The sequence below is a fragment of the Bos mutus genome, chromosome 9 (genome assembly GCF_027580195.1).
Source record: "Bos mutus isolate GX-2022 chromosome 9, NWIPB_WYAK_1.1, whole genome shotgun sequence".
Lineage (NCBI taxonomy): Eukaryota > Metazoa > Chordata > Mammalia > Artiodactyla > Bovidae > Bos > Bos mutus.
In genome coordinates this window covers 32,528,402-32,554,206 of record NC_091625.1, presented here as the reverse complement: position 1 = coordinate 32,554,206, position 25,805 = coordinate 32,528,402, and the positions used below count along the sequence as shown (strand labels likewise).

At 37.2% G+C, this 25,805-nt stretch overlaps 1 protein-coding gene across 3 annotated transcripts in view; it reads right to left on the bottom strand.

The window, feature by feature from the left end:
* Positions 1-25,805, bottom strand: part of CEP85L (centrosomal protein 85 like) — a 147,946-nt gene that overhangs the window by 42,896 nt on the left and 79,245 nt on the right. For all 3 annotated transcript variants that reach the window (XM_070376364.1, XM_070376365.1, XM_070376366.1), the window contains exon 4: positions 10,008-10,129. In XM_070376364.1, the coding sequence (XP_070232465.1) occupies positions 10,008-10,129 (122 nt within the window). The remainder of the gene's footprint in view (positions 1-10,007; positions 10,130-25,805) is intronic.

The window sequence follows — 25,805 nt, the reverse complement described above, 5'->3', positions numbered from 1 at the left end:
ATAAGTTGATACAATTAAAAGCAGAATTTTCGTATTCTAATTTGGCATTAAGAGTTAGAAGTATGATCTTAAAATTCATAAGAAGAAATCTTTTTAAACCACAGTACCATGAGATATGTTAAATACAGAAAAAAGTTTATACTGAGTACTTCTGGTTACTTAAAAGAACATAATCTTTTGTAGAATACTCTTTCTAGGTTCTAACAAAGTCATGCTTTGCTTTCTTTCTTCTTGCTGCCTAGTATACAAACTGTTTCATTCTCAGTCTGGAATGTCGTTATCTTAATATCATTCTTTCCATTCATCCAAATTCTTTTTGACATACAATACCAATTGAAACATCTGAAAAAACTCATTGTAAGGAGTGACAGGTATTTTTATAAATATCATGTAGTTCACTTGCTGTACTCTGCCTGCACCTTATCTACAATATCCAGGTTGCATGATCTATGCAGAAACATCACTAAGGATGGAGAACTCACATGGTGGCAGATTTACATCTCTTGATGGCGCTGAAATTTCATTTTAATGTCACCTCATGCTGGACCCGGACACGCTGAAGTTCAAATATTTCCTCAGTGGATCATAACTTACTTTAATCAAATTGTGTAACTTTTGAGAATGTTTCCTAAAACATCTGAAAACTGTTAATGTGTCAGGCAACATGCTAAGAGTTTTATATGTATTATCATTAATCATCAAAAACTTAATAACAAGACTCATAATGAGGTTGTAAGAGATAGACAGGGAAGACAGATTGAAATAAAAGAAGAGGTGACCAAAGGTATAGGGTGGAAAGACAAAGACCAGTAAAATTTTATTAGTTTGTTTATATTATACTATAAACTATTAAGTATGTGATAACATGTCTAAAAAATGTAATATCTTAATTTTAAAATATTTTATTACTAAAAAATGCTATCATTTGAGCCTTTAGCAATGTGTATGTTTCACACTTAATTACATGTGGAAGTAAAATCATATAATTTTGCTAGGTAAACTTTTAAAATCAGTGGTGAATTCTTTGGTATAGTGTGGATTTTTTTAAAAAAAAGAATTCATACTAAATGTCCTTCTAACTCACCTGCTTTATAACCTGGGATTTATGATCAGATTCCTAAAACAAGGCATATGTGTACATATCAGGTTATTAAAAGTTAACTCTAATTTCACATACATGATCAATTAACAGATGAGATATTGCTCATAGCAATTTATAGTACAGCTTTCATTTTGAGATAGATCCCATAATGCAAGATGGGGTATTTATTTATTATATTTATATCATATTTATTCTCTATCACAAGTGTTGAATTAAGATTTCATTATTTTTATCAGTTTACTTGAGTATTTAATACAGTTTTAATAAAGTGTGTTTCTAAGTTATTTTGGCTGTTTATACCTAGATATATTTATTGTTCAGTTGCTCAGTCATGTCCAACTCTTTATGACCCCATAGACTGCAGCACGCCAGGCCTCCCTGTCCTTCATCATCTCCCGGAGCCTGCTCAAACTCATGTCTGTTGAGTCAGTGATGCAATCCAACCACCTCATCCTCTGTCGTCCCCTTCTCTGGCCTTCAATCTTTCCCATCAGAGCCTTTTCTAAGGAGTAGGCTCTTCGAATCAAGTGGCCAAAGTATGGGAGCTTCAGCTTCAGCATCACTCCTTCCAATGAATATTCAGGACTGATGTCCTTTAGGATGGACTGGTTGGATCTCCTTGCAGTCCAAGGGACTCTCAAGAGTCTTCTACATCACAGTTCAAAAGCATCAATTCTTCAGTGCTCAACCTTCTTTATGGTCCAAGGCTCACATCCATACATGACTACTGGAAAAACCATAGCTTTGACTAGACGGACCTTTGTCAGCAAAGTCATGTCTCTGCTTTTTAATATACTGTCTAGGTTGGTCATAGCTTTTCTTCCATGGAGCAAGTGTCTTTTAATATCATGGCTGCAGTCAGCATCTACAGTGATTTTTGGAGCCCAAGAAAATAAAGTCTCTGTTTCTGTTATTTCCCCATCTATTTGCCATGAAGTGATGGGACTGGATGCCATGATCTTGGTTTTTTGAATGTTGATATTTAAGACAGCTTTTTCACTCTCCTCTTTCACCTTCATCAAGAGGCTCTTTAGTTCCTCTTCACTTTATGCCATAGGGGTGGTGTCATGTGCCTATATGAGGTTATTTTGATATTTCTCCCAGCAATCTTGATTCCAGCTTGTGCTTCATCCAGCCCAGCATTTTGTGTGATGTACTCTGCATAGAAGTTAAATAAGCAGGGTGACAATACACAGCCTGACATACTCCTTTCTCGATTTGTAACAAGTCTGTTGTCCCATGTTCAGTTCTAACTGTAGCTTTTTGACCTGCATACAGGTTTCTCAGGAGGCAGGTCAGGTGGTCTGGTATTCCCATCTTTTTAAGAATTTTCCACAGTTTGTTGTGATCCATACAAAGACTTTGGTGTAGTCAATGAAGCAGAAATAGATGTCTTTCTGGAATTCTCTTGCTTTTCCTATGATTCAATGGATGTTGGCAATTTGATCTGATTCCTCTGCCTTTTCGAAATCCAGCTTGAACATCTGGAAGTTCTCAGTTTATGTTCTGTTGAAGTCTAGCTTGAAGAATTTTGAGCCTTACTTTGCTAGCGTGTGAAAGGAGTGCAATTGTGAGGTAGTTTGAACATTCTTTGGCACTGCCTTTCTTTGAGATTGGAATGAAAACTGACCTTTTCCAGTTCTGTGGCCACTGCTGACTTTTCCAAATTTGCTGGCATATTGAGTGCAGCACTTTACCAGCATCATCTTTTAGGATTTGAAATAGCTGAGCTGGAATTCCATCACCTCCATTAGCTTTGTTCACAGTGATGCTTCGTAAGGCCCACTTGACTTCGCACTCCAAGGTGTCTGGTTCTAGGTAAGTGATCACACCATCATGGTTATCTGGGTCATTGACATCAGGAAGAAGGCATAGATATCCTTCTACCCACTGCTTTTCAGCACTGTCCCTGAAGCCCTAGCTAGTGAAGATACGAGTGCAAAGTTCTGCAGCATCACAATGAGGTACAGGCATCTCTGAGCCTCAACAAGGAGCCTCCCTTCCTCCCAGGAGAGGTACCCAGCAACGTCTTCAAAGCTTATACTGTTCCTGAGGTGGGTCCCTTAGCGCTGCCACTGCCATCAGACTCTAGCCAGAGTGGGCTGGGAGTGGCCGGGGCATGGGACACGTAGGTTCCGCTCCAGGCCCTGGTGCAGGGCACCTGGGGTGGCATTGTGGAACCTCAGAGCCACCTCTATGGCACGTGGACAGCACCTGCTCTCACGCCTTTTAGGTCTCGTCACAGGGTCCCAAACCAGTGCTCCCGAACCAGAACAGACTCACTGGCAGTTTAAAAGAACCTAGGTATATAGCATCGTAAAATCAATTTCTAAATCTATTTCGTTTCAAGGCCAACTGCTATACTGTGTGAAACTCCATTCAGACACCAAACACTGTAACTTAGCACTGGATTTCACAACTCTTCGGGCAGAGTCCCCAGCAAGAAAGCCTCACTTCAGATGCCACGCAAGTGGGATCCCAGGTCACCCACACTTTTAGCCAACTGGCCACAAATCTGGTGAGTTCCCCAAATTTTTATTATAGAATTTCACTGCATGGGCATGACCGATTAAATCACCAGCTGTGTGACTGAATTCAATCTCCAGTCCTGGAGGCTGAACTAGCTCCAAGACCCAACCCTCTGACCACAGCGTTGGTCTCTCTGGTGAACAGCCCAGGTCCTGAAGCAGAAATTCAGGGCTCAAGAATCACCTCATTAGTATAAATGCAGGTGTGTTCTAGGGCTCATGAATACAAAAGACCTATATATTGTCACCCTGCTTATTTAACTTATATGCAGAGTATATCATGAGAAACGCTGGGCTGGATGCAGCACATGCTGGAATCAAGACTGCCAGGAGACATATCAATAACCTCAGATATATAGATGACACCACACTTATGGTAGAAAGTGAAGAGGAACTAAAAAGCCTCTTGATGAAAGTGAAAGAGGAGAGTGAAAAAGTTGGCTTAAAACTCAACATTCAGAAAACAAAAATCATGGCATCTGGTCCCATCACTTCATGGCAAATAGATAAGGAAACAGTGGCTGACTTTATTTTTGGGGGCTCCAAAAATCACTGCAGATGGTGACTGTAACCATGAAATAAAAAGATGCTTACTCCTTGGATGAAAAGTTATGACCAACCTAGACAGCATATTAAAAAGCAGAGACATTACTTTGCCAACAAAGGTCCATCTTGTCAAAACTATGGTTTTTCCAGTGGTCATGTATGGATGTGAGAGTTGGACTATAAAGGAAGCTGAGTGCTGAAGAATTGATGCTTTTGAACCATGGTGTTGGAGAAGACTCTTGAGAGTCCCTTGGACTGCAAGGAGATCCAACCAGTCCATCCTAAAGGAGATCAGTCCTGAATGTTCACTGGACAGACTGATGCTGAAGCTGAAACTCCAATACTTTGGCCACCTGATGTGAAGAGCTGACTCATTTGAAAAGATCCTGATGCTGGGAAAGATTGAAGGCAGGAGGAGAAGGGGACGACAGAGGATGAGATGGTTGGATGACATCACCGACTCAATGGAGATGAGTTTGAGTAGACTTCAGAGTTGGTGATGGACAGGGAGGCCTGGCGTGCTGTTGTCTATGGGGTTTGCGAACAGTCAGACATGACTGAACAACTGAACTGAACTGAAAGATTTAGTCTCCTTCCGAAGAACCCCGAAACAGTGGCTAGTCAGATTTCTTAATATTGGACAATTTTAAGAAGATTTGTAGGTACTATGTTGGAAATTGCAAGTAATGACAGAATGAGATTCTCCTCTGTGCTGATAGTATCATTTACTAATAACATTAACTCAGCTATCTCCACTGAGCGTAGCAGGTTTCCTCTCTGAATCAGGCTCCAGTGCACCTTCTATTTTATCTGTTCAATTCAGTGGCAGGAGCCAAGCAACTTCTAAGTGTAAACCATTATAAGAACCATAAGTATCAGCAACAGCATAGATTAACCAAAAACCTTAGCTGCTTTTTCATTAAAATGAGGCTATTTCCTCTGAACAAATATTTAGTGAGTTTCTATTATGAATAATAAAATATACTTGAAACTCTCTTCTGTGAAGGAGCTCAGAATCCACTGAGGAAAGACAATTACATAAATATAACTATTATATACACAAAACACATATAATGAGGCTACTCTTTGTTAAATGGCCACTGTGCATCAGACAGGATTAAGACTTTTTACACACATTCATTCATTTAATCCTCATGCTGTACAGCTAGGTGGGAGAGGGGAGTTGCCTAAAACAGTGATCTTCGAAAACCTCACTTTTTGCTTAAGTAGTGAAACTCCTTGTACCCAGGCAGACGAGACAATCAATTTGCAAAAGGTCAACTATCTTATTCAGAATGACCTAAATGATTAGTATCGAGTATAAAGAATTAGGAAACCAGCTTTCCTCCTTTGAGTTGCTTTTGCAATTAAACTATGTGCTTTTTCTCATAAGATGGGGACACTTAAGAACAGTTTCTTTTTCTTACTTTTTAAAACAATTTTATTTTATATTGGAGTATAGTTGATTAACAATGCTCTATTAGTTCCAGGTGTACAGCAAAGTGATTTAGTTACATATATAAATGTACATTCTTTTCCAAATTCTTTTCCCATTTAGGTTATTACAGAATATTGAACAGATTTCCCTGTGCCATATACAGTAGGTCCTTGTCGGTTACCTATTTTAAAAATACATCTATGTCAATTCCAAACTTTCAATCTATCGCTCTGATCATTTCCCACTGGTAACCATAAGAACAGTTTCTATAGCAGCTAATTTTCCTTAACATTTGATCTTCTTTGATCTAATTAACCAAAATCTATAAAAGCTATAGGCATGGTAAAAAATTTTTTTTCTCATGCAATCATGAACAACTTGGTATTTTCAGGAATAATATCCAGTGTAAGGTATCATCAACCACACCATATTCCAAAATAGAAAAGTTTGGCATCTTTACTCTTAGCTTCATCCATTAAGAAACTAAATCTTGTCATCTCACTCTCTCAAATAGCCTCTGTATGTGTTATCACAATTTTAAAGGCCATTACTCTAATCTGGTTCCTAGAAAAAATATACTATTATTTTGTTCTCATTTTTAGTACTATATTTGTTATATAAAGATTTTTATACTTGAACATTTTTTGCTTTTAAATTCTGATTCTATTGCTACAGAAAGAGGAGCTACTTTTTCTTCCTCTGTCTTATACAATATCAAATGCATTAATCATCACAAATTTTATAACAGACTTGTAAAATATCGAAGATTATTTAAGACATTGGGTGCGGTGTATGATTCACAAAAACATCCATAATTATTCCCTTCCCTATATTACTTACACACCTTTTGTTCCTTCTGTCCACAGGTGAAGTCTCCTGGCCTTGTGATCAATCAGAACATAGAGGAAGTGATTCTGTGCCATTTCTGAGCCTAATCTCCAAGAGACTGAGTGTGCTTCATTTTCTCTTTGAACTTCACCCAGCCACCCTACAAACAAACCCTAGCTAGAATACTGCAGGATAACGGAACCCTGCAGATGCTTGTATGGGAGCATACAAGCCATCCAGGTGAGGCTAGCCTAGACCAGCCAACTCCTACTCATGACAATGCAGAAGATATAAACAGACAATTCTCCAAAGAAGACACACAGATGGCCAAAAGATACATGAAAAGATGCTCAACATTGCTAATTATTAGAGAAATGCAAATCAAAACTACAATTAGGTATGACCTCACACCAGTGAGAATGGCCATCAACAAAAAGTCTACAAATAATAAATGCTGGAGAAGGTGTGGAGAAAAGGGAACCTTCCTATACTGTTGGTGGGAATGAAAAATGGTACAGCTACTATGGAGAACAGTATGGAGGTTCCTTAAAAAATGCAAAGTGGAGCTACCATATGATCCTGCCATCCCATTCCTGGCCATATATCTGGAGAAAACTATAACTTGAAAAGATATGCACCCCAATGTTCACTGCAACACTATTTACAATGGCCAAGACATGGGAACAACCTAAATGTCCACCAACAGATGAATGGATAAAGATGTGGTACCCATAAACAACACAATATTATGCAGCCATAAAAAAGAATGAAATAATGCCATTTGCAGCAACATGAATGAATATAGAGATTATCATACTAAGTCAGTCCAGATAAGTATTTTACAGTAAAAAAAAATATATCATTTATATGTGGAATCTAAAATATGATACAAATGGAACTTATTTACAAAACAGAAACTCACAGACATAGAAAACAAACTTATGGCTACCAAAGGGGAAAGATGGTGGGGATGGATAAATTAAAAACTAGAGTAACACAGTGTATGGTGTTAGTTGCTGAGTTGTGTATGACTCTTTGTGACCCCATGGACTGTAGCCCACCAGGTTTCTCTGTCCATGGAATTCTCCAGGCAAGAAATACTGGAGTGGGTTGCCATTTCCTTCTCCAGGGGATCTTCCCAATCCAGGGGTTGAACCCACATCTCCTGCACTGTAGGCAGATTCTTTACCATCTGAGCCACCACATACATATATAAGGGCCTACAGCATAGCAGAAAGAACTATACTCAATATTTTGTAATAAACCTACATGATAAAACAATCTGAAAAGATTTATATATAAATATGTATGAATATATATATACACATACAGATATATATGAATCATTTAGCTGTATACCTATACATTGTAATCAATTATACTTCAATAAAAAATTTTTTAATTAAAACAAGAATTGGCCAACTGAGCAACTCTGAATGATTTTGGATTATTTCCTTAGTATCCTTCTATATATACAAAATTGATAAATATATTTAATAGACTATATTAATAACTATCTGTATTTCTTACTTTCATAGACTGAACGTTGGGAGCCTTCCCTGAGATTCATACATTAAATCCTAACGCCCAACATGTGGTACAGAAGGTGGAGGTGGAGGGTCTTTGGGAAGTGATTAGGTCATGAAGACTGAGTTCTCACAAATGCAATTAGCATCACTACAAAAGCAGCTCTGGAGAGCTCTCTTGCCCCTTTCACCACATGAGGCTACAGCAAGAAGATGGCCACCTATGAACCAGGAAGTTGGCTCTCACCAGATTCTCACTGAATTGGCCAGTGCCTTGGACTTCCCAGCCTCTAGAAGTGGGAGAAATAAATGTTTATTGTCTATAAGCATTCTATTATTTTCCTCTATTTCTTTGCATTGTTCATTTAAAAAGGCATTCTGATCTCTCCTTGCTATTCTCTGGAACTCTGCATTCAGATGGGTATATCTTTCCTTTTCTCCTTTGCCTTTCACGATTCTTCTCTCAGCTATTTGTAAGGCCTCCTTAGACTACCATTTTGCCTCTTTGCATTTCTTTTTCTTGGGGATGGTTTTCATCAGTGCTTCCTGTACAGTGATGCTGGGAAAGACTGAAGGCAGGAGGAGAAGGGGATGACAGAGGATGAGATGGTTGGATGGCATTACCGACTCAATGGACATGAGTTTGAGCAAACTCTGGGAGATGGTGAAGGATGGGAAAGACTAGTGTGCTACAGTCCATGGGGTCACAAAGAGTCCGACACGACTGCATAACTGAACAATAATAAGCTACCCAGTCTACGGTATTTTGTTATAGCAGCCCAAATGAACTAAGACATCTATTAACTTATACTCAATAGAATGGTATAATGGTGTCTAAATAATAATAAAAGCTGAGTGATTCTCATTGAGGACAAATCAATTCATATTAATGAAAGTCTGAATTTTGGTCTGTTTAAAAACAGCATTAATTTCGAGTATATACAATAAATTAAGTATTAAAAATATATATCCAACTGTCTATGCTGCTGCTGCTGCTAAGTCGCTTCAGTCATATCCAACTCTGTGCGACCCCATAGATGGCAGCCCACCAGGCTCCCCTGTCCTTGGGATTCTCCAGGCAAGAACACTGGAGTGGGTTGCCATTTCCTTCTCCAATGCATGAAAGTGAAAAGTGAAAGTGAAGTTGCTCAGTCGTGTCTGACTCTTCGCGATCCCATGGACTGCAGCCCACCAGGCTCCTCCGTCCATGGGATTTTCCAGGCAAGAGTACTGGAGTGGGGTGCCATTGCCTTCTCCAAACTGTGTCTATACTTTTACATAAAATTCACTTATACTGGAAACATCTAATATTTTAAGATAGTTTTTCATAAAATCAATTGTAACAATCTCTTGCAATCTTCATTCATTTAAATGAATACTAATAAATAAATAAATACTAATATGGACGTTATCAAGCACTAAGCACAGGTACTACATGCCAGGCTCTGTTCAAGATGGTTGAGAACATAGTGGAGAGTAAGGAAGTCAGAAGGTCTGTGCACTAGTTTATATTCCAGCAGATCATGCTTAACATTAAGTTTCTAAGCAAAATCTTTTGAAATTTCAACTATTAAATATATTTAAAGGTTTGAATAAGGATCTAATTTTAAGATTAAAATACCTAGTACTTTACCTCATAATAGCACATGAAAATAATTAGTAACTAGCATTGATTAAGAAAAAATGCCTTCTCAAGCTATCTTCCAATTACCATGATAGGCAACAGGTTTAATTATCCCCAAAGTATACATAAATGATGTAGAATCAATATAGATCATAAATAATTAATATTAAGATTTACTGCTCAGAATAATCAGGAGTCTATTCAGTTTAAAATAATTTTTTTTTTCAGAGCTTTGGTACTCAGGCAAAATTTTAGAAATGTCTGGGACTGGGAATAGACAGACATGAGACTTCAATGTCCTTGTAAGGTTCTATTTCTTAAACTCTAAGTGGTAGGTACAAAGATACTTGCTTTATTAATCTACACTTCTGCATGCCTGAAATACTCAGTAATAATTTAAAAAAAAATGACTCACCGATCAATTACAATCTCTTTCTGCCTTAGTAGTCCTTCTTTTATTTTCAGCACTGATTCCCACTTACTGAAATCTTGATAGCCGGGAGGTGAATAACTTTGACGAGATGATCCAGACAAAACCTGCACAAACATGTTTACGCTATTAGTATGTCAGAAGTGGCTAAAGGGAATATTTATATGTCATCTAGTATTTTCCCAATGATTTTCATAAAAAAATTTAAATTACACCTGTGAATACAACATAACATGAAGAATTTCAAGGAAGTTCTAAAGTAAATGTGCAAATCTAATCAAGAATTGGTAGACAACAGAACACATTATAATACTAAATGTAAGATGTTGGTCTCATTATCTTGTGGAAGCTTTCTGCAAATAAGAAAATTAACCATTGCGTAAGGAAGGAGCACAGTAAGGCTACACTAGACTGTATATGTATTACCAGAAGCGTTTCCACATCTTGAAATTGTCATTCATCACATCATCCTTTAATTACATCAAAATTTCAAAAGCTAAAGTATTTTCCCAAAGTAGTAAATATATCCATAGAAAATAACTATTAATCAGATAATCTAGATGACTGCCCCTCTCTAGTGTATCATTTAGAAAAAAAAAATGTTTAGACTTTTAAAAATATTTAAGATATTTAAACAACACAAACAACAACAAAACCAATTTAACATATCTTCAAACTTCTATCACTGAAACAAAATTAAAATTTTAATACTGGTGGTACTGGCTGAACTGACTCCTCAAAATGATGCTGAAGTTCTAACCCCTAATACCTCAGAATGGAGCCTCATTTAGAAATACAGACTCTACAGATAAAGTCAAGATGAAGTCATTAGACTAACACAAAAGGGGAAATGTGAACACAGACATGCACAGAGGGAAGACTGTGTAAAGAGATGAACATAACATGATTGCCAGAAAATCACTAGAAACAGCCTGAAACAGACTTTTATTCACAGCCCTCAGAAGGAATGCATTCTGCTGACACCTTGATTCTGAACTTTTAACCTCCAGAACTGTGAGACATAAATTTCTGTTGTGTAAGCTACCTTGTTTGTCTGTTATGGCAGCTCTAAGAAACTAATACAATTGGTAAATCAAAGAGGAACACAAATTCCTTGGCAAGCTAAGAGATGCTACATGAACACCAAAAAGCAACTTTCAAGGAATTCAAACTTGCAGCAATATCTTTATCCTTTGCTTTCCAAAGATCTACTGACAAGACTTGCTTCTGAATAAACCAGTAACTGGGTGACATCAACTAGTCCTAGATTAAACCTTTAAAATGCCTGTCAAGTATACAAGGACAGGATGTTTCAGGCAGCAGCAGATGAACAGACTAAGAATGGTAGAAACCAGGTGGTAACAGGGTACTTCACTTTGTCAAATGGGCAGATATTTGGAGTCGAGATGACACACAGGGTTATAGAGACAGGTTAGTCAGAGATTTAGTTTTTTAATTTCATTCTTTCTTCTGCCTAATATACAGCTCAGGTTGACACTGGGCAAACGTGCGCCAGTATGGATATATTAGTTGTTGCAGTACTGAAGCATTTTCACTGTGGTTGAAAATAGATGCTGCCCAAACACCTTGGAAGGGCTTCCCTAGTGGCTAGATGGTAAAGATTCTCCCTGCAACGCAGGAGACCCAGGTTCAATCCCTGGGTCAGGAAGAGCCCCTGGAGAAGATAGAAACCCACTCCAGTATTCTTGCCTGAAGCCACAGTCCACGGGGTTGCAGAGTCAGACATAACTCAGTGACTAACACTTTCAAACCCCTGAATGTCCTATCCACTACTTAGGCCACTCCTCAGAGCTTTCCATCACCCAACAAAGAGTTACTTCCTGGCATAAACGGGGGCCTTCAGGACACCACTCATGGCATCCTTCCTGACTGGTTGGTTTCTGCTAATCAGTCTCTCAAAATTCTCCCATTTCAACACTATCTACCAGCTTATATGTAGCCGCCAGAGCCAGGATTCAAATACAGGCAGCCTAGCAAAAAAGTACCACACCGTCTCACTCTTTCTATTATGGCCCAGCTGACCAAGAAGGTATTTCAAATTTCATATCATAGGAGCTGGAAAAAATGTTTGACAGTAACTGCTCTTAAAAACTTGAGACAATTAAGCACTATAAACAATATTGCTGATATTAAGCGAAAGTCTCTGCTTATTACAACTCCATGTTACTTCAGTTCAGTTCAGTCCAGTCACTCAGTGGTGTCCGACTCTTTGTGACCCCATGAATCGCAGCACGCCAGGCCTCCCTGTCCATCACCAACTCCCGGAGTTCACTCAGACTCACGTCCATCGAGTCGGTGATGCAATCCAGCCATCTCATCCTCTGTCGTCCCCTTCTCCTCCTGCCCCCAAGCCCTCCCAGCATCAGGTGAGAGATCAGTCTTTTCCAATGAGTCAACTCTTCGCATGAGGTGGCCAAAGTACTGGAGTTTCAGCTTTAGCATCAGTCCTTCCAAGGGACTCGCAAGAGTCTTCTCCAACACCACAGTTCAAAAGCATCAATTCTTTGGCGCTGAGCCTTCTTCACAGTCCAACTCTCACATCCAACATGACCACTGGAAATACCATAGCCCTGACTAGACGGACCTTTGTGGGCAAAGTAATGTCTCTGCTTTTCAATATGCTATCTAGATTGGTCATAACTTTCCTTCCAAGGAGTGTCTTTTAATTTCATGGCTGCAATCACCATCTGCAATGATTTTGGAGCCAAAAAAAAATAAAGTCTGACACTGTTTCCCCATCTATTTCCCATGAAGTGATGGGACCAGATGCCATGATCTTCGTTTTCTGAATGTTGAGCTTTAAGCCAACTTTTTCACTCTCCTCTTTCACTTTAATCAAGAGGCTTTTTAGTTCCTCTTCATTTTCTGCCATAAGGGTGGTGTCATCTGCATATCTGAGGTGATTGATATTTCTCCCGGCAATCTTGATTCCAGCTTGTGCTTCTTCCAGCCCAGCGTTTTTCATGATGTACTCTGCATATAAGTTAAATAAAGAGGGTGACAATATACAGCCTTGACGTACTCCTTTTCCTATCTGGAACCAGTCTGTTGTTCCATGTCCAGTTCTAACTGTTGCTTCCTGACCTGCATACAGATTTCTCAAGAGGCAGATCAGGTGGTCTGGTATTCCCATCTCTTTCAGAATTTTCCACAGTTTATTGTGATCCACACAGTCAAAGGCTTTGGCATAGTCAATAAAGCAGAAATAGATGTTTTTCTGGAACTCTCTTGCTTTTTCAATGATCCAGCAGATGTTGGCAATTTGATCTCTGGTTCCTCTGCCTTTTCTAAAACCAGCTTGAACATCTGGAAGTTCACGGTTCACATATTGCTGAAGCCTGCTTGTAGAATTATTTTACTAGCGTGTGAAAGTGAAGTTGCTCACTCGTGTCCAACTCTTTGCGACCCCATGGACTGTAGCCTACCAGGCTCCTCCCTCCATGGGATTCTCCAGGCAAGAGTACTGGAGTGGGTTGCCATTTTCCTTCTCCAGGGGATCTTCTCGACCCAGGGATCAAACTCGGGTCTCCCATATTCCAAACAGACGCTTTAACCTCTGAGCCACCAGGTTACTAGCATGTGAGATGAGTGCAATTGTGTAGTAGTTTGAGCATTCTTTAGCATTGCCTTTCTTTGGGATTGGAATGAAAACTGACCTTTTCCAGTGACTATCAATTTAATGGGTAGTCATTTCATGCAATTTAGTCAAACTGTAGTTCAAACAGGAATTCATTAAAAGTGGTAACAACTAAGACCATATTAATAATTCTAAAACTCAACATAAGTTGTGGAAATTATCAGAATGATATGGTAAACTGTTTGTGCTATAATTATTACATTTGTAGAATAAAAGTGAATATATATTTAATTTATATATTGAATTAAATATTAATCTCCTGGTAACATGTTACAGATATTTTAAATACTGGTTTTTGTATATCATTTTCATGCCTAACAGAAAACTTCTAAGACAGCTTGAGCATCTACGGTATCCTCTTCCAAGGATCTAAAAAAGTTTCCTCCATTGAGGATTACAAGTCAGGAAAGACCTATACCACGATATTTTAAGCTATGCTTTACTTTACACATCTTGTACTTATTTCAGTAAGACAAGTGCCTAGACAATACATGATGACATTTACAAGATGACATGAATTATTCTATTCTTCCACAAGTTAGCTGCTAAAAATTTTTCCCATGGTTGACAACTTCCTAAGAAGTCTCTTCTTATTTTATAAAACTTCTTGGCATCAAGAAAGAAGTAAAGAAAAGAAAAAAGTAGGTCTGCAGTAGAAAAGCAATCAACAATATACTTGGTTTATAGCACTTCATCTATTGACAAGATGGACTGCTGAAGTATTGAGTTGGCCAAAAATTTCATTCAGGTTTTTCTGTAATGGTGTATGGAAAAACTTGAATGAACTTTTTGGCCAATCCAATACTTGCCAGACACATTTATGAATATATATAAAACAAAATATGAGACTTTATTCTTCCAATTTGTACCCTCCTTGATCTAAACCCTTTAGAAAATTGAGCAAATAGGAAGAAAGGAAAGGAAACCTTTCTCTGTAATTAAGACAATTAAACAATTACCAAACCAGTTGCATGGCAATCTTCTTACTAAACTTCAATCCTGATTCATAAAATAGTCTAAAAATGAGAATGAATCATGACAACCAAATGCTGCAGGCGGTGTGTAATTAGTCACTCAGTCGTGTCGGACTCTGCCACCCCATGGACTATAGCCCGCCAGGCTCCTCTGCCGTGGGAATTCTCCAGACAAGAATACGGGAGTGGGTTGCCATGCCCTCCACCAGGGGATCTTCCCAACCCAGGGATCAAACCCAGGTCTCCTACATTGCAGGCAGATTCTTTACCATCTAAGCCACCAGGGAAGCCTTAATCCTGACTCATTAAAATAGTTCAAAAAACAGAATGAATCCTAACAACCAAATGCTGCAGGTAGAGTTACATGCAATTTAAAAAATCTGTTTATATCTGCCCTACACTGAAAATGACAATTATGGAAACATGTTACCTTTTAAGGCTTTTATAATGAGGCCTTAGTGTATGCTATTCTAAATGAACTTATAGAACACAATTTGAAACACCTAGTAAGAGTTATTAAAATCATAGCAAGGCAGCTACTGTACCTTTATGATTTTGCACACTATATAAACAACTACATTACTTAAGATATACAGAAAAGAAACTGATGAAATTTTATTTTTAATATAATTTATAGCAAATTGGAAGTTTGTATCCTTTGACCTACATCTTCCCATCTCCCCACCGCCCTAACCTCTGGTAACCACTACTCTAGTTTTTATTTCTATAAGTTTGGCATTTTTAGATTCTACATGTAAGTGACATTATATGGTATTTGTCTTCCTCCGACTTATTTCATTTGGTCAACTAACTTTCACAAGGGGTACAAAGCTAATTAAATGGGGAACTGAATTTGGTGTCTAATCAAAAGAAGTGAAAAATGTATGTCTACAAAGACCTACAGGCGAACACTTCATCACTCCAAACTGGAAACAAACCATTAACTGATAAATGGATAAACTGTGCCATATCCACAAAATGCAATACTAATTAACAAAAACAAAATGTATACCTAAACGCCGTGGGCTTAAACTTTATTTTTCTACCTCAAAGAAAGACTGCAGTAAAATCAAGGTCTTGCCTGCCTGGGGAAAATGTGTAAGTACTCAAAGATGCACTGTGGATGAGACAATGCACTGCCTCGGCTATAATTTCCTACCTGTTCATCACTATGGTACCATTTTACATTGACAAATAATTGAGAGAGAAAGATCAGGTGAAGTCAATACTGTACACCAAGGATGCAAAAACAGAGTTGGCAATGAAGGGCAGCAGAACATGCCACTCCAAAACACAACTGTAGGAGCTCATCAACATGCCACCATAATTAATGACATGTTAATTATTTTGAGCGGTAGGCAGTTGAAATCCAGCCAATGCAGGGAGAGGCTTTCTCTGAACTCCACTCTCCGCCTAAAGACAGATCCTCCCAAAGGAACTCAACTGTCATAAATCTCCTCCCCGGGAGTTTCATCAGAGAGGACTGGCTCTTAGCACAGAAAAGAAGACTAGAAGCAGACAGTGTACCCAAAGTTCCTCACAGGTTATCGTCGCTCCTATCTATTCTTCTAAGGCCTATTCATCTCTCTTAAAAATCATGTATCTCCCCTGAGAGACCTGTATCCTTCCTCTGCTTTTCTTGAATTGAGCGGTATCTAATCCTGAATTCTAAAGCTACCACTCTGAGCTCCTCATTTTCCCCTGAGTATCTTCCATGGGTACAAGGTACACATGTTAATAAACTTCTATTTGTTTCTCTTGTAATCCATCTTTTATTACGAGGGTCTCAGCTAAGAACTAAGAATGGTAGAGAGAAAATTATTTGTCCTCCTGTACAACCTACAAGATGGTTCTTAAGAGCTGTCGATACTGAAGAAGAACAATGAAGCTGTCCAATTAAACAGGGGGCAATTCTGCTCCCAGATATGAAAAAGAAGAAAGTATTTTATATTCAAATAATGTCTTCCCTATGACCAGTAGTAATACATTTTAATCCCAAGTATTTAGAAGACAATTAAGAATTTCCATTCAATAAAGTTGTAGCTGGTCAGGAGGGGAATACCATTTTGTGGCAGAATTTCAAGTCATCAGTCATATTTTTACTTGCCCATAACTAATGTAAGTAATCAAAGAGAAAGTAATTTAAACATATGAACATATAATTTATAGCTTGTGAATAATAATAAAACTTTAACTAGACATGAACATGAAATCTAGAAGATAATTACAAAGGCATGTAGCTGTGAGTGAACTCCAAGTATGGAACAGAAAGGAAGTCATTAAAGTCAGGAACATTTCAAAATGTGTTCAGCAAAACAAGGACATCTTTTATAAGTAAACATTTTTAATACATAATTGGTAGTTACCAAACTCAGGGAGGGAGGGGAACTCCTCATTTAGATGTTTTACCTAAAAATGCATTAAGATACACTGTTGCAGTGGTGGTTTAGAAAAGAAAACAGTAGCCTAGCCACACAGTCTAGCCAGAGTGTTCTTGCTCAGTCATGTCCAACTCTTTGTAACCCCACCAGCTGGGGTCCACCCGGCTCCTCTGCCATTGGAATTTTCCAGGCAAGAAAACTGAAGTGGGTTGCCATTTCCTACTCCAGGGCATCTTCCCAACCCAGGGATTGAACCTGTCTCTCTGATATCCTCTGCACTGGCAGGCAGGTTCCTTACCACTGTGCCACCTGGGAAACCCAGCCTAGCCAGTATACTAGCATAACTCTTCTGCATCTAGACCCCAACCACCCAGAATTCTAACGTATGTATGGCCACCTCATTGTAAACAGCAAATTTCAGTCTAATAATTGAATAGGGAAAACATGCATCTACAACAATCCCAAATATATCTATTTAGATGAGACCCAGATGCTATGAAAAGTTGCCAAAACATGTCACGTAATGGTCAAACATGCTTCTAAAATAAGCGCACTATTTGCATCTGAAAATAGCTCCAAATTCTTTGGCCTCAGCCTGGACAAATACTGTTAAACTTAGATAATCTAGTGCTGCCACACTTAACTGGACTACAACCTCTGCAAATCTTCAAGTTTGTTATCTCTCTTTCATTTGCCTTTGTTATTTAGCTCATTCATCACTCACAACATGTCAAATAACACAGCAAATCTTCCTCTCTTTCCTGGAATAATCTATCTGAAGAGATACTCTACGAGTGCTTTTTGTTAAAAATATCAGGATACCTCACCCAAAGGTAAATTCACAAAGCTCAACAATATAGATGAAAATAAATTACAAATTATGTAGAATTTAGAGTTTTTATTCAAAGAGAATGAAAAACATGGATTACAGAACTATCATTACAACAAAATCTGTATCTTACATATTGTATTATTACTAAAAGAATGTGCATAAAATAAAAAAAAATTCTATCTTTAAGCCCATGTTATTATTTATGGAATGCATTACTACATATTTCTCTAAAAAATAAAAACAAATCATACAAAAAATTCTATCCATAAACTTTTTATCAGAGTGACTAATTATAAACAAAAGTCTGCATCATGACTCTTGAAGTTAAAATTACAGAAGGAACTGAGGTTTTAATGATCTCACTATTTCTTTGTCTATATTATTAATTCTATGATGCTATTTTTGCCATCCTGATATGCTTTACTGAAATAACAATACAAATATATCAAGTTACTTCAAGGGTAAAAGACTCTAAAAAATGATAAAAAGAAACTGATGAGAGGAATACATAGCTACATTTTATATCTTAGAAGTACATGTATATGAAAATAGAACTGTAAAAGTGTTACTGATTTCCACCATGCTACACAGCTTAAGTTACGATTAATTTAACTCTTCTTTTGGAGGAAAAGACATTTTTCTTCTGAAAAATCAATCTGGTTGATGTATAATCTTTGTTAGCATCAGCATGTTTTTTAAAAATGCCAACAAAGGAATGATCTACGCATGAAACATGATCTCATTACAGTTGTAACACAAAAGTGAAGGGGTAAATGATATATCCAAGATTGAGGAGCGAACCATTTTCCCTAAGCAAATCAATCAGAAGATTGAGAGTGGAAGTGCTTAAGTATTCAAATGTAACAATGTATTTCACCTGTAAAAAAAGAGAATGCAGTTATTTTCCAAACCTTTTGCATAATTACTTAAGGATAACAAACTTAGATTACAGAGCCAGAGTCTACTAAAACAAAGCGGTAGTATGAGCACTGACATATTCCACTTATTTTTAAAAGCAAATTACCAAAATATGTCTTATCAATTTTTTTATCATATTGTACCACTGAGAGGTAAAAGAAAAGTATAAAATAATAAATGTGTTTTGGGGCCAAAGTACTGCCTACATTATTTAAAAATGTTATCTAGAATTTTTCTAGAAGGATACAAAAGGAATTTATGAATGATGGTTATCTTGTGAGAAGACAGGGAGTTGGCTTCTACTTTACATCAACTGGGATTAACTGACTTTGCTTGGCATACATATACTACTTTTTTTCTTTTCTGACAGTGCAGTTAAGGGCCATTAAGCACTTTCTTCTTTCATATGTTAAAACACTGTTGTTTTTTTTAAATATATATTCCAAGAGTCAACAATGGGTAATCTCAGAGAAACTGTTGAGAGTTTAGACAGGCAAGTTGACTGCTGCTCAATTTAAACATGCCTTCACGTATTTTTCTAAAAAGTATCAGCACCAGCAATGTTAGAGATTTTTTTAAATTTTTGTGGTAAATGCCCAGAGTCGAGTTCATTCCCTAGACCATAGCACACAATCAACAAAAAGAGAATGACTAACGATGATCCCTCAAGGATGTTTCTCAGTTTTCAAAAAAATCCAAAGTTGTTTTGAACAGCACAGACAGGTATTGCAATTAAGAGTATTATGACAGTACTTATGACAGTGCTTCCTATCCCAGTTTAGTCTGTATCCTGATAAGCCCGGCCTTATTCTTTTAAAACTCTTGGTACACAACACAGAATCTGGTAATATTTGCTAAATATTAAGCAATCTAAAAATTTACAAACTTCAAAAGGTTACCATCCCTGAAATTATCATTACTTAAAACCTCTATTAACATTTTTATAGCAATGATATATATAATAAAAAAGATATGTATACACACTCTAAAGATCATAGTTCAAAGATTAATCAACAGACTTACATTTGAATAAAAATGATGCTTTCCAAACCTTGAGGCTCAGCCTCATTTCTCTCAGACCCAGGTAATCTTTGAGTAATCTATATAACTAATTTTAGTTTGCATTTTAGACATACATTTGGGGAAAAAAGTCTTCAGTGACTATGTTGTACTTCTATTCTGTACGTGTAAAGTCTCAAGAGCACTTTTTGATTCTCACACATTCAGCACCCAGGTTCATAATAATCCAAACACTGAATTTTTAGATATGTTATGTTTTCAAGTTAGATTTTTAAAACTGACATAGTAATGCTGGAGTCAACAATCAACTCTTCAGATATCTATGGCCCCAACTAAGCAATAAACCTATAAAAATGAATACTTTAACAGGGAAGCCTGAACAACCAAATTTGCCAAAAGTATGCTCTTGATCTTAATGCTAACAGCTGGCCCTGGAACCTACTCACTTCCTCTGACCAACTCAAGGGCAAATGAAAACAGCAGATGACATGTTCACATCCTTTTGCTGTGCTATATAAGTTTTTAATCTGGAGATGGGTTAAGGAGGAAGTACAGATTCACTGCGATATATCAAAACAGTGTACAACAGGTACAATTCTCAATGCATTAAACTGCTGATAAAAACTTAACATCTGCACATTAGAAAGTTGTGCTTATTAATCTTTTCTGCTGGGACATCTCTTGCTTTATAAGATAAACACGATTTCTACATATTAAAATCCATTTTACATAACCTTTTCAAGAATGCATCTATGCTAAAAATTCAAGGGTCACTTGCATTTGTATTCCATAACTTCCTTTGACTTAGCCCTTTACAAGCTCATTTGTAATGGCAAAAAATATTTTAAATATCCATTAACCTTAACTTCTATGGGATAAGTAGTATGAGGAGTAAAGAAAAAATAAATCAGCCCCCATTCATGAAATGCATGCAAAGAAAAAATAAATACCTAAAAAACATATTAAGTACCCCTCCAACTTCTGATTTATCTGAGTTTCCTGAATTGTAAGAGATACTTAATACTTACGCAATTAAAAATTAAGAACAAACAAACAGGCTTCTCCCTACACATTTTTGAATAATAAAGTCAAGAAAGAAAGGAATAGATTCCAGATAGAAGAAATAAAACTCACAAATGGCAGAGTTGTCAAATACAGTCAGTTAGGAGGAGATGACAACACCAAATTAGGAAAAACCTCTGTATGCAATGGCTGTAAAATTTGGGTTTTTAATTTTGAGGGACATGGTGATAATAAAGAAAAGTTCTCAGCATGTGAGAACCAAATTTACCCATGAGAAGGCAACTTGGATATCAGAGTAAAGAACAGGAGAGGGTCAAGAGAGTAGGTTATATAAAAGCTCAGAGGAGAGCTGATGAGGCCATGGGAACAGAGATTTCGAATCGGCAACCTGCATTTGATTTCCTAGTGGACCAGAATCTGTGAGAAGACAGAAACAAGGATCAGTCCCAAATTTCCATTTTGGATGACAAATAATGATGCCAACAAAGAGACCAGGAATCAAGGAGCTCAAGCACTGGGGTGTAGAGCAAAAGATAATGAATGTAACAGGGGTGGGATACGCCGGGATCTACAAATCTTTGAATTGGATTGGAATCTTCCTAACAAAGGAATAACCTCATGGTCTACAGAGTTCTGAAGCAAGTATCTGGAGACTCGAGGGTCGCCTTCTGTTGTTAAACTGGCTGTTATGTGTATGTGTGTGAATGAGATTTTCCATTTCTTCTTTTGGCTTCAGTTCTGTCAACTTCTTTTGTATAAAATATGCAGCTCTCTTAGAAATCATATTGGTGCTAATTTGACTCTCAATCCTGAATTTTCTTGTCCTCCTAGTGTTATCTTGCACTAGTGGTTAACTTCCAAATGTTAAATGTTTATCTGTACATTACTTGTTTACTGATAGACAAATTCCTTAAAAAGCCACAGAGCATGCTACAGCATTTCTTTCCATCACTTCGAGTGTGCTTCATAAATTTCTCCCAAATTCTGCAAACCTACATGACAAGCACTTCCTTTAAACTAACTTGCTTCTCTTGATGTCAAATTCTTCCCCTTTCCTAATTGGGTTATTAATATTTAATAAGGCAAGAGTCTGTCCAGAGTTCAGCATTTATTAAAAAAAAAAAATGGTTTAGCCTTCAAGCATCTGACATGTCAATTTCTAAAGCAAAATCTACCTTCCTTTAAGTTTTATAAGTTAAAATCTATCTTCTTAAGTTTTATAAGTTACTTTAGTATTGGTCTTTTTTTTAACCAACTTGATGAATAACTCCTATCCTCCCTTCTCTATGATTTTAGGCACTTTCCCATTCCCTAAGTCATAGACTACTATTCTTATCATTTTTGCTCTTAGATGTCTTTTCAACAAATTCTTCTTTAGGTAGCTTTAAAATTTAAAGCAGTAATTTCTCAAACTTTCAACAGAACAAAATCCTTACGACTTAAGTAAAATCCTGGGAGTCTAACCCAGAAAAGCTCCTTTTCTTTCAAGTATCACAAAAATTTATTCAAAACTTGCATTTTACTGTATTACATATTTAAGTATTAAAATGCTTTAATTCTGTCACAACTTAAATTTTCTTGTCAAAAAGTTTCCAGAAGGAAAAAAAAAAAAAAAACAGGTCTACCTAGAAAGGTCTTTTGCTTCCACACACCACAACTTGGAGTTTAAACACTCAGTGTAAAAGATTTTATACATCATGTGTGTGTGTGCTCAGTTATGTCTGACTCTTTGAGACTCCATGGACTGTAGCCTGCCAGGCTCCTCCATCCATGGAACTTTCCAGGTAAGAATACTGGAGTGGGTTACCATTTCCTACTCCAGGGGATCTTCCCAACCCAGGCATCGAACCTGCGTCTCCTACGGCTCCTGCATTGCAGGCCGATTCTTTACCACTAAGCCACCTGGGACTCGCTTTATACATCATAATTTCCTTTAAACAAAGTAAAATCTCAAAAAAAACACAAACTTTTAAAGAATACCAAATTAAAAATGCCACAAAACTATAAAAACAAATGTAAAGAAATTAACCTAGGAATCAGACTAATCATTTACCTGGGAGGAGAAAACAGGGGGAATATGGGCAAGATCATATAACTATTTAGGTATACGTTAATAGCCCAATTTGGGGGGACTCTCTTGGTGGCACAGTGGTTAAGACTTTGCCTTCCAAATCAAAGGGTGTGGGTTTGATCCCTGGTTGGGTAAACTAAGATCCCACATGCCTCGTGGCCAAAAAAGCAAAACATAAAACAGAAGCAATACTGTAACAAATTCAATAAAGATTTTTAAAATGGTCCACGTTAAAAAAATATTTTTAAAAATTTGGCTTTTGTTTAGGTGGTAAATGTAGAGGTGCTTATTTTTTAACTATTAAAATAAAATTAAAACTAATAAAACTAGTAATTACATAAAAGCAGGCTTTGCAATGTTAAGAGCATATAAATCACCATGAATTATTATGAATCAAATGAGCACAGTAAATAAAATTTTTTAAAAAATTTATATATAGATTCAAATTTAGCAAGTATAGGCTTATACTTCAATGTTCCCTCACTCTTACTCTATAAATATATTTACATCATTTTTAAATGACAAGAAAGTTATTTTCTCAATTACTGTACTCTTATCCCCAATCTCTCCCAATTATTTTCTTCCCCCACAATGAGCTTTAAAATTTATGTTTTGTTTTTTTTAACTGCCTAAAAGACTTCTGCAGAATCATTCAGTACCACCATGCAATCTTTCCTGGTTCCTCCATTATTAATTCACTCATCCAATCATCCATTCAATCAGTATCTATAAGAACTGCTATGAGCAAGGTGCTATACTAGGTAATAATACTATAAGGAATAAAGAGGTTATAAACATGAGTTATTGGATCAGCAGAGCTTGCAATTTACTTTAGGCAGATACATTTCTAAACACAATAAAATGAGATAGATAATTATAGGGGTACATGCAAAAGTGTTTATCATAAGAAAGAGAGGGCTGCACAGAAGACGTAAATTGAAACAGTGCTTTAACGGGGACACAGGTTAGTGAGGAGGGCATTCCTACAAAAAGTGAGGAGGCTTAAAATAGAACAATAGCTTGTTCAAATAGCTGCAGGCAGCTGTACAGGGCCAGGGCACAGGATACAAAGGAATGTGATAAGAGACAAGCTGGAAAAGCAGGGCTTAAAAAAGCAGACTGGGAGATCTTGGTTTTAGCCTGTCAGTCTTCTTTCCAAAAAGGGCTGCCCCATACAAAGACAGAAACTGCCTCCAGCACAGGACTTCTTAATTTTCTGTGCCATGGACTTTTTCTGGCAGATGGCTGAAGCTGACTGATCCGTTTTTGTGTTTTTATATCATAAAATACACAGAATATCAAGTAATTTTTATAGACACTCCACTCCTAAGGTAGGGAAGCATAACTGTGGGCTGTGTACAGTAACTTTCTTCTGGAAAGTAAAAGAAGGAAGGAGAGGGAAAGAGTAACTTTGCCATGGAGAAGCTTGACGAATGCGTCACTCCAGCCAGGTGGTCCAGGTTAACAGCACTGGTAAGTCATGCCGATAGGCATGTACACTTGGTATGTGCTGAGAACGGTACTCTACCTCTCTGATCTTCCTCTCGAAAACACATCAACCGGCCTCACCACGAGAAAAACATCAGACAAGTCCCACCTGTGGACGCTCTGTAAGAAACTGTCACAACCAAGGGGACCAAAGGAGACATGACTACTCAACGTAATCTGGGTCCTGGGGAAATCCTGGAAAAGAAAAGGAACACCAGGGAAAACTGAAAAAATGGGTTTCCTTAAAATAAAGTATCAACACTGGTACACCTGTTGTGATAAATGTACCAGACTTGTGTCGGATACGTCAACAACAGCGGAGGCCAGGTGTGGGGTTTACACTACACTACAGTAAGTAAGTAAGTGTTAGTTCTCAGTTGTGCCCGACTCTTTGCGACCCCATGGACTGCAAGCCCACCAGGCTCCTCTGTCCATGTATTTGCACTAATTCTGTAAATTCAGAACTGTTTTAAAATAAAACTTGAAAAAATGAGAAACATACATTAGAAAAGAAATTTCACCAAAATAAGTATTTAAAAAAAAACAAATTTATGTTGTAATATTTCTGCTTTATTTCCTTTTTTCTTTTCTGTTCTTCTTTATTAATGCATTAAATAACAATATTTACAGACAGCTTAATTGCATAATTTCAAGTGGTATGAATATGAATAGTATTTCAAGCTATATCCCTCCAACTGTTCTATATGAAATTATCTAAGACTACTATAGTGACAGTAAACATACAACTGAGGAAAGGCTAAATCTCATTCAGAATTTAGTAAAAATAAAGATCTTTAACATGTTTCCTATCCAAGTTCAAAGGGCACTGAACTCTACCCTTGGGCTGTAAGAATCATCTTTAAAAGGAAAATAAGTACTAACACTAAATGGACACTGTGTTGCAAGATCTCTAAGTCATTATATACATATTTCATCTTAGGAAAATCCTCACGACAAACCCATCCCACAGATAAGGCAGCTTAAATAAGTTTGTATAAGGTCATATATACCAAAAATGGATTCAGACTACAGTCTGACCCCAAATGAAGATTCTGACAAAGCACCTCTAAAAACACTTTCTAGACCATCACAGTGGAATTTCTGAGGAAATACCTACTGATTATTCTGTAGTTCACCAACGCTCCTAGTATACAACTTTCTGTTTAGGCAATCAGCCCAAAAGGAAGATGTAACACTTTATAGAGCTCCGTTTAGACTAACAATGATGATCAGCTGCAGCAATAGCAGCTAAACCAAAGAAAAACGGTAGACACAGAAGCTCCCCACTCTTGCACACATCTAAAAAGTAGATTTTTATCTCCTCTTTCCAACTCTAAACACACACACACTTTGTTAATATCCTTCTGGGTGTACGTGTGTGTGTGTGTGTGTGTGTGCGCGTGTGTGTGTGTCAACCT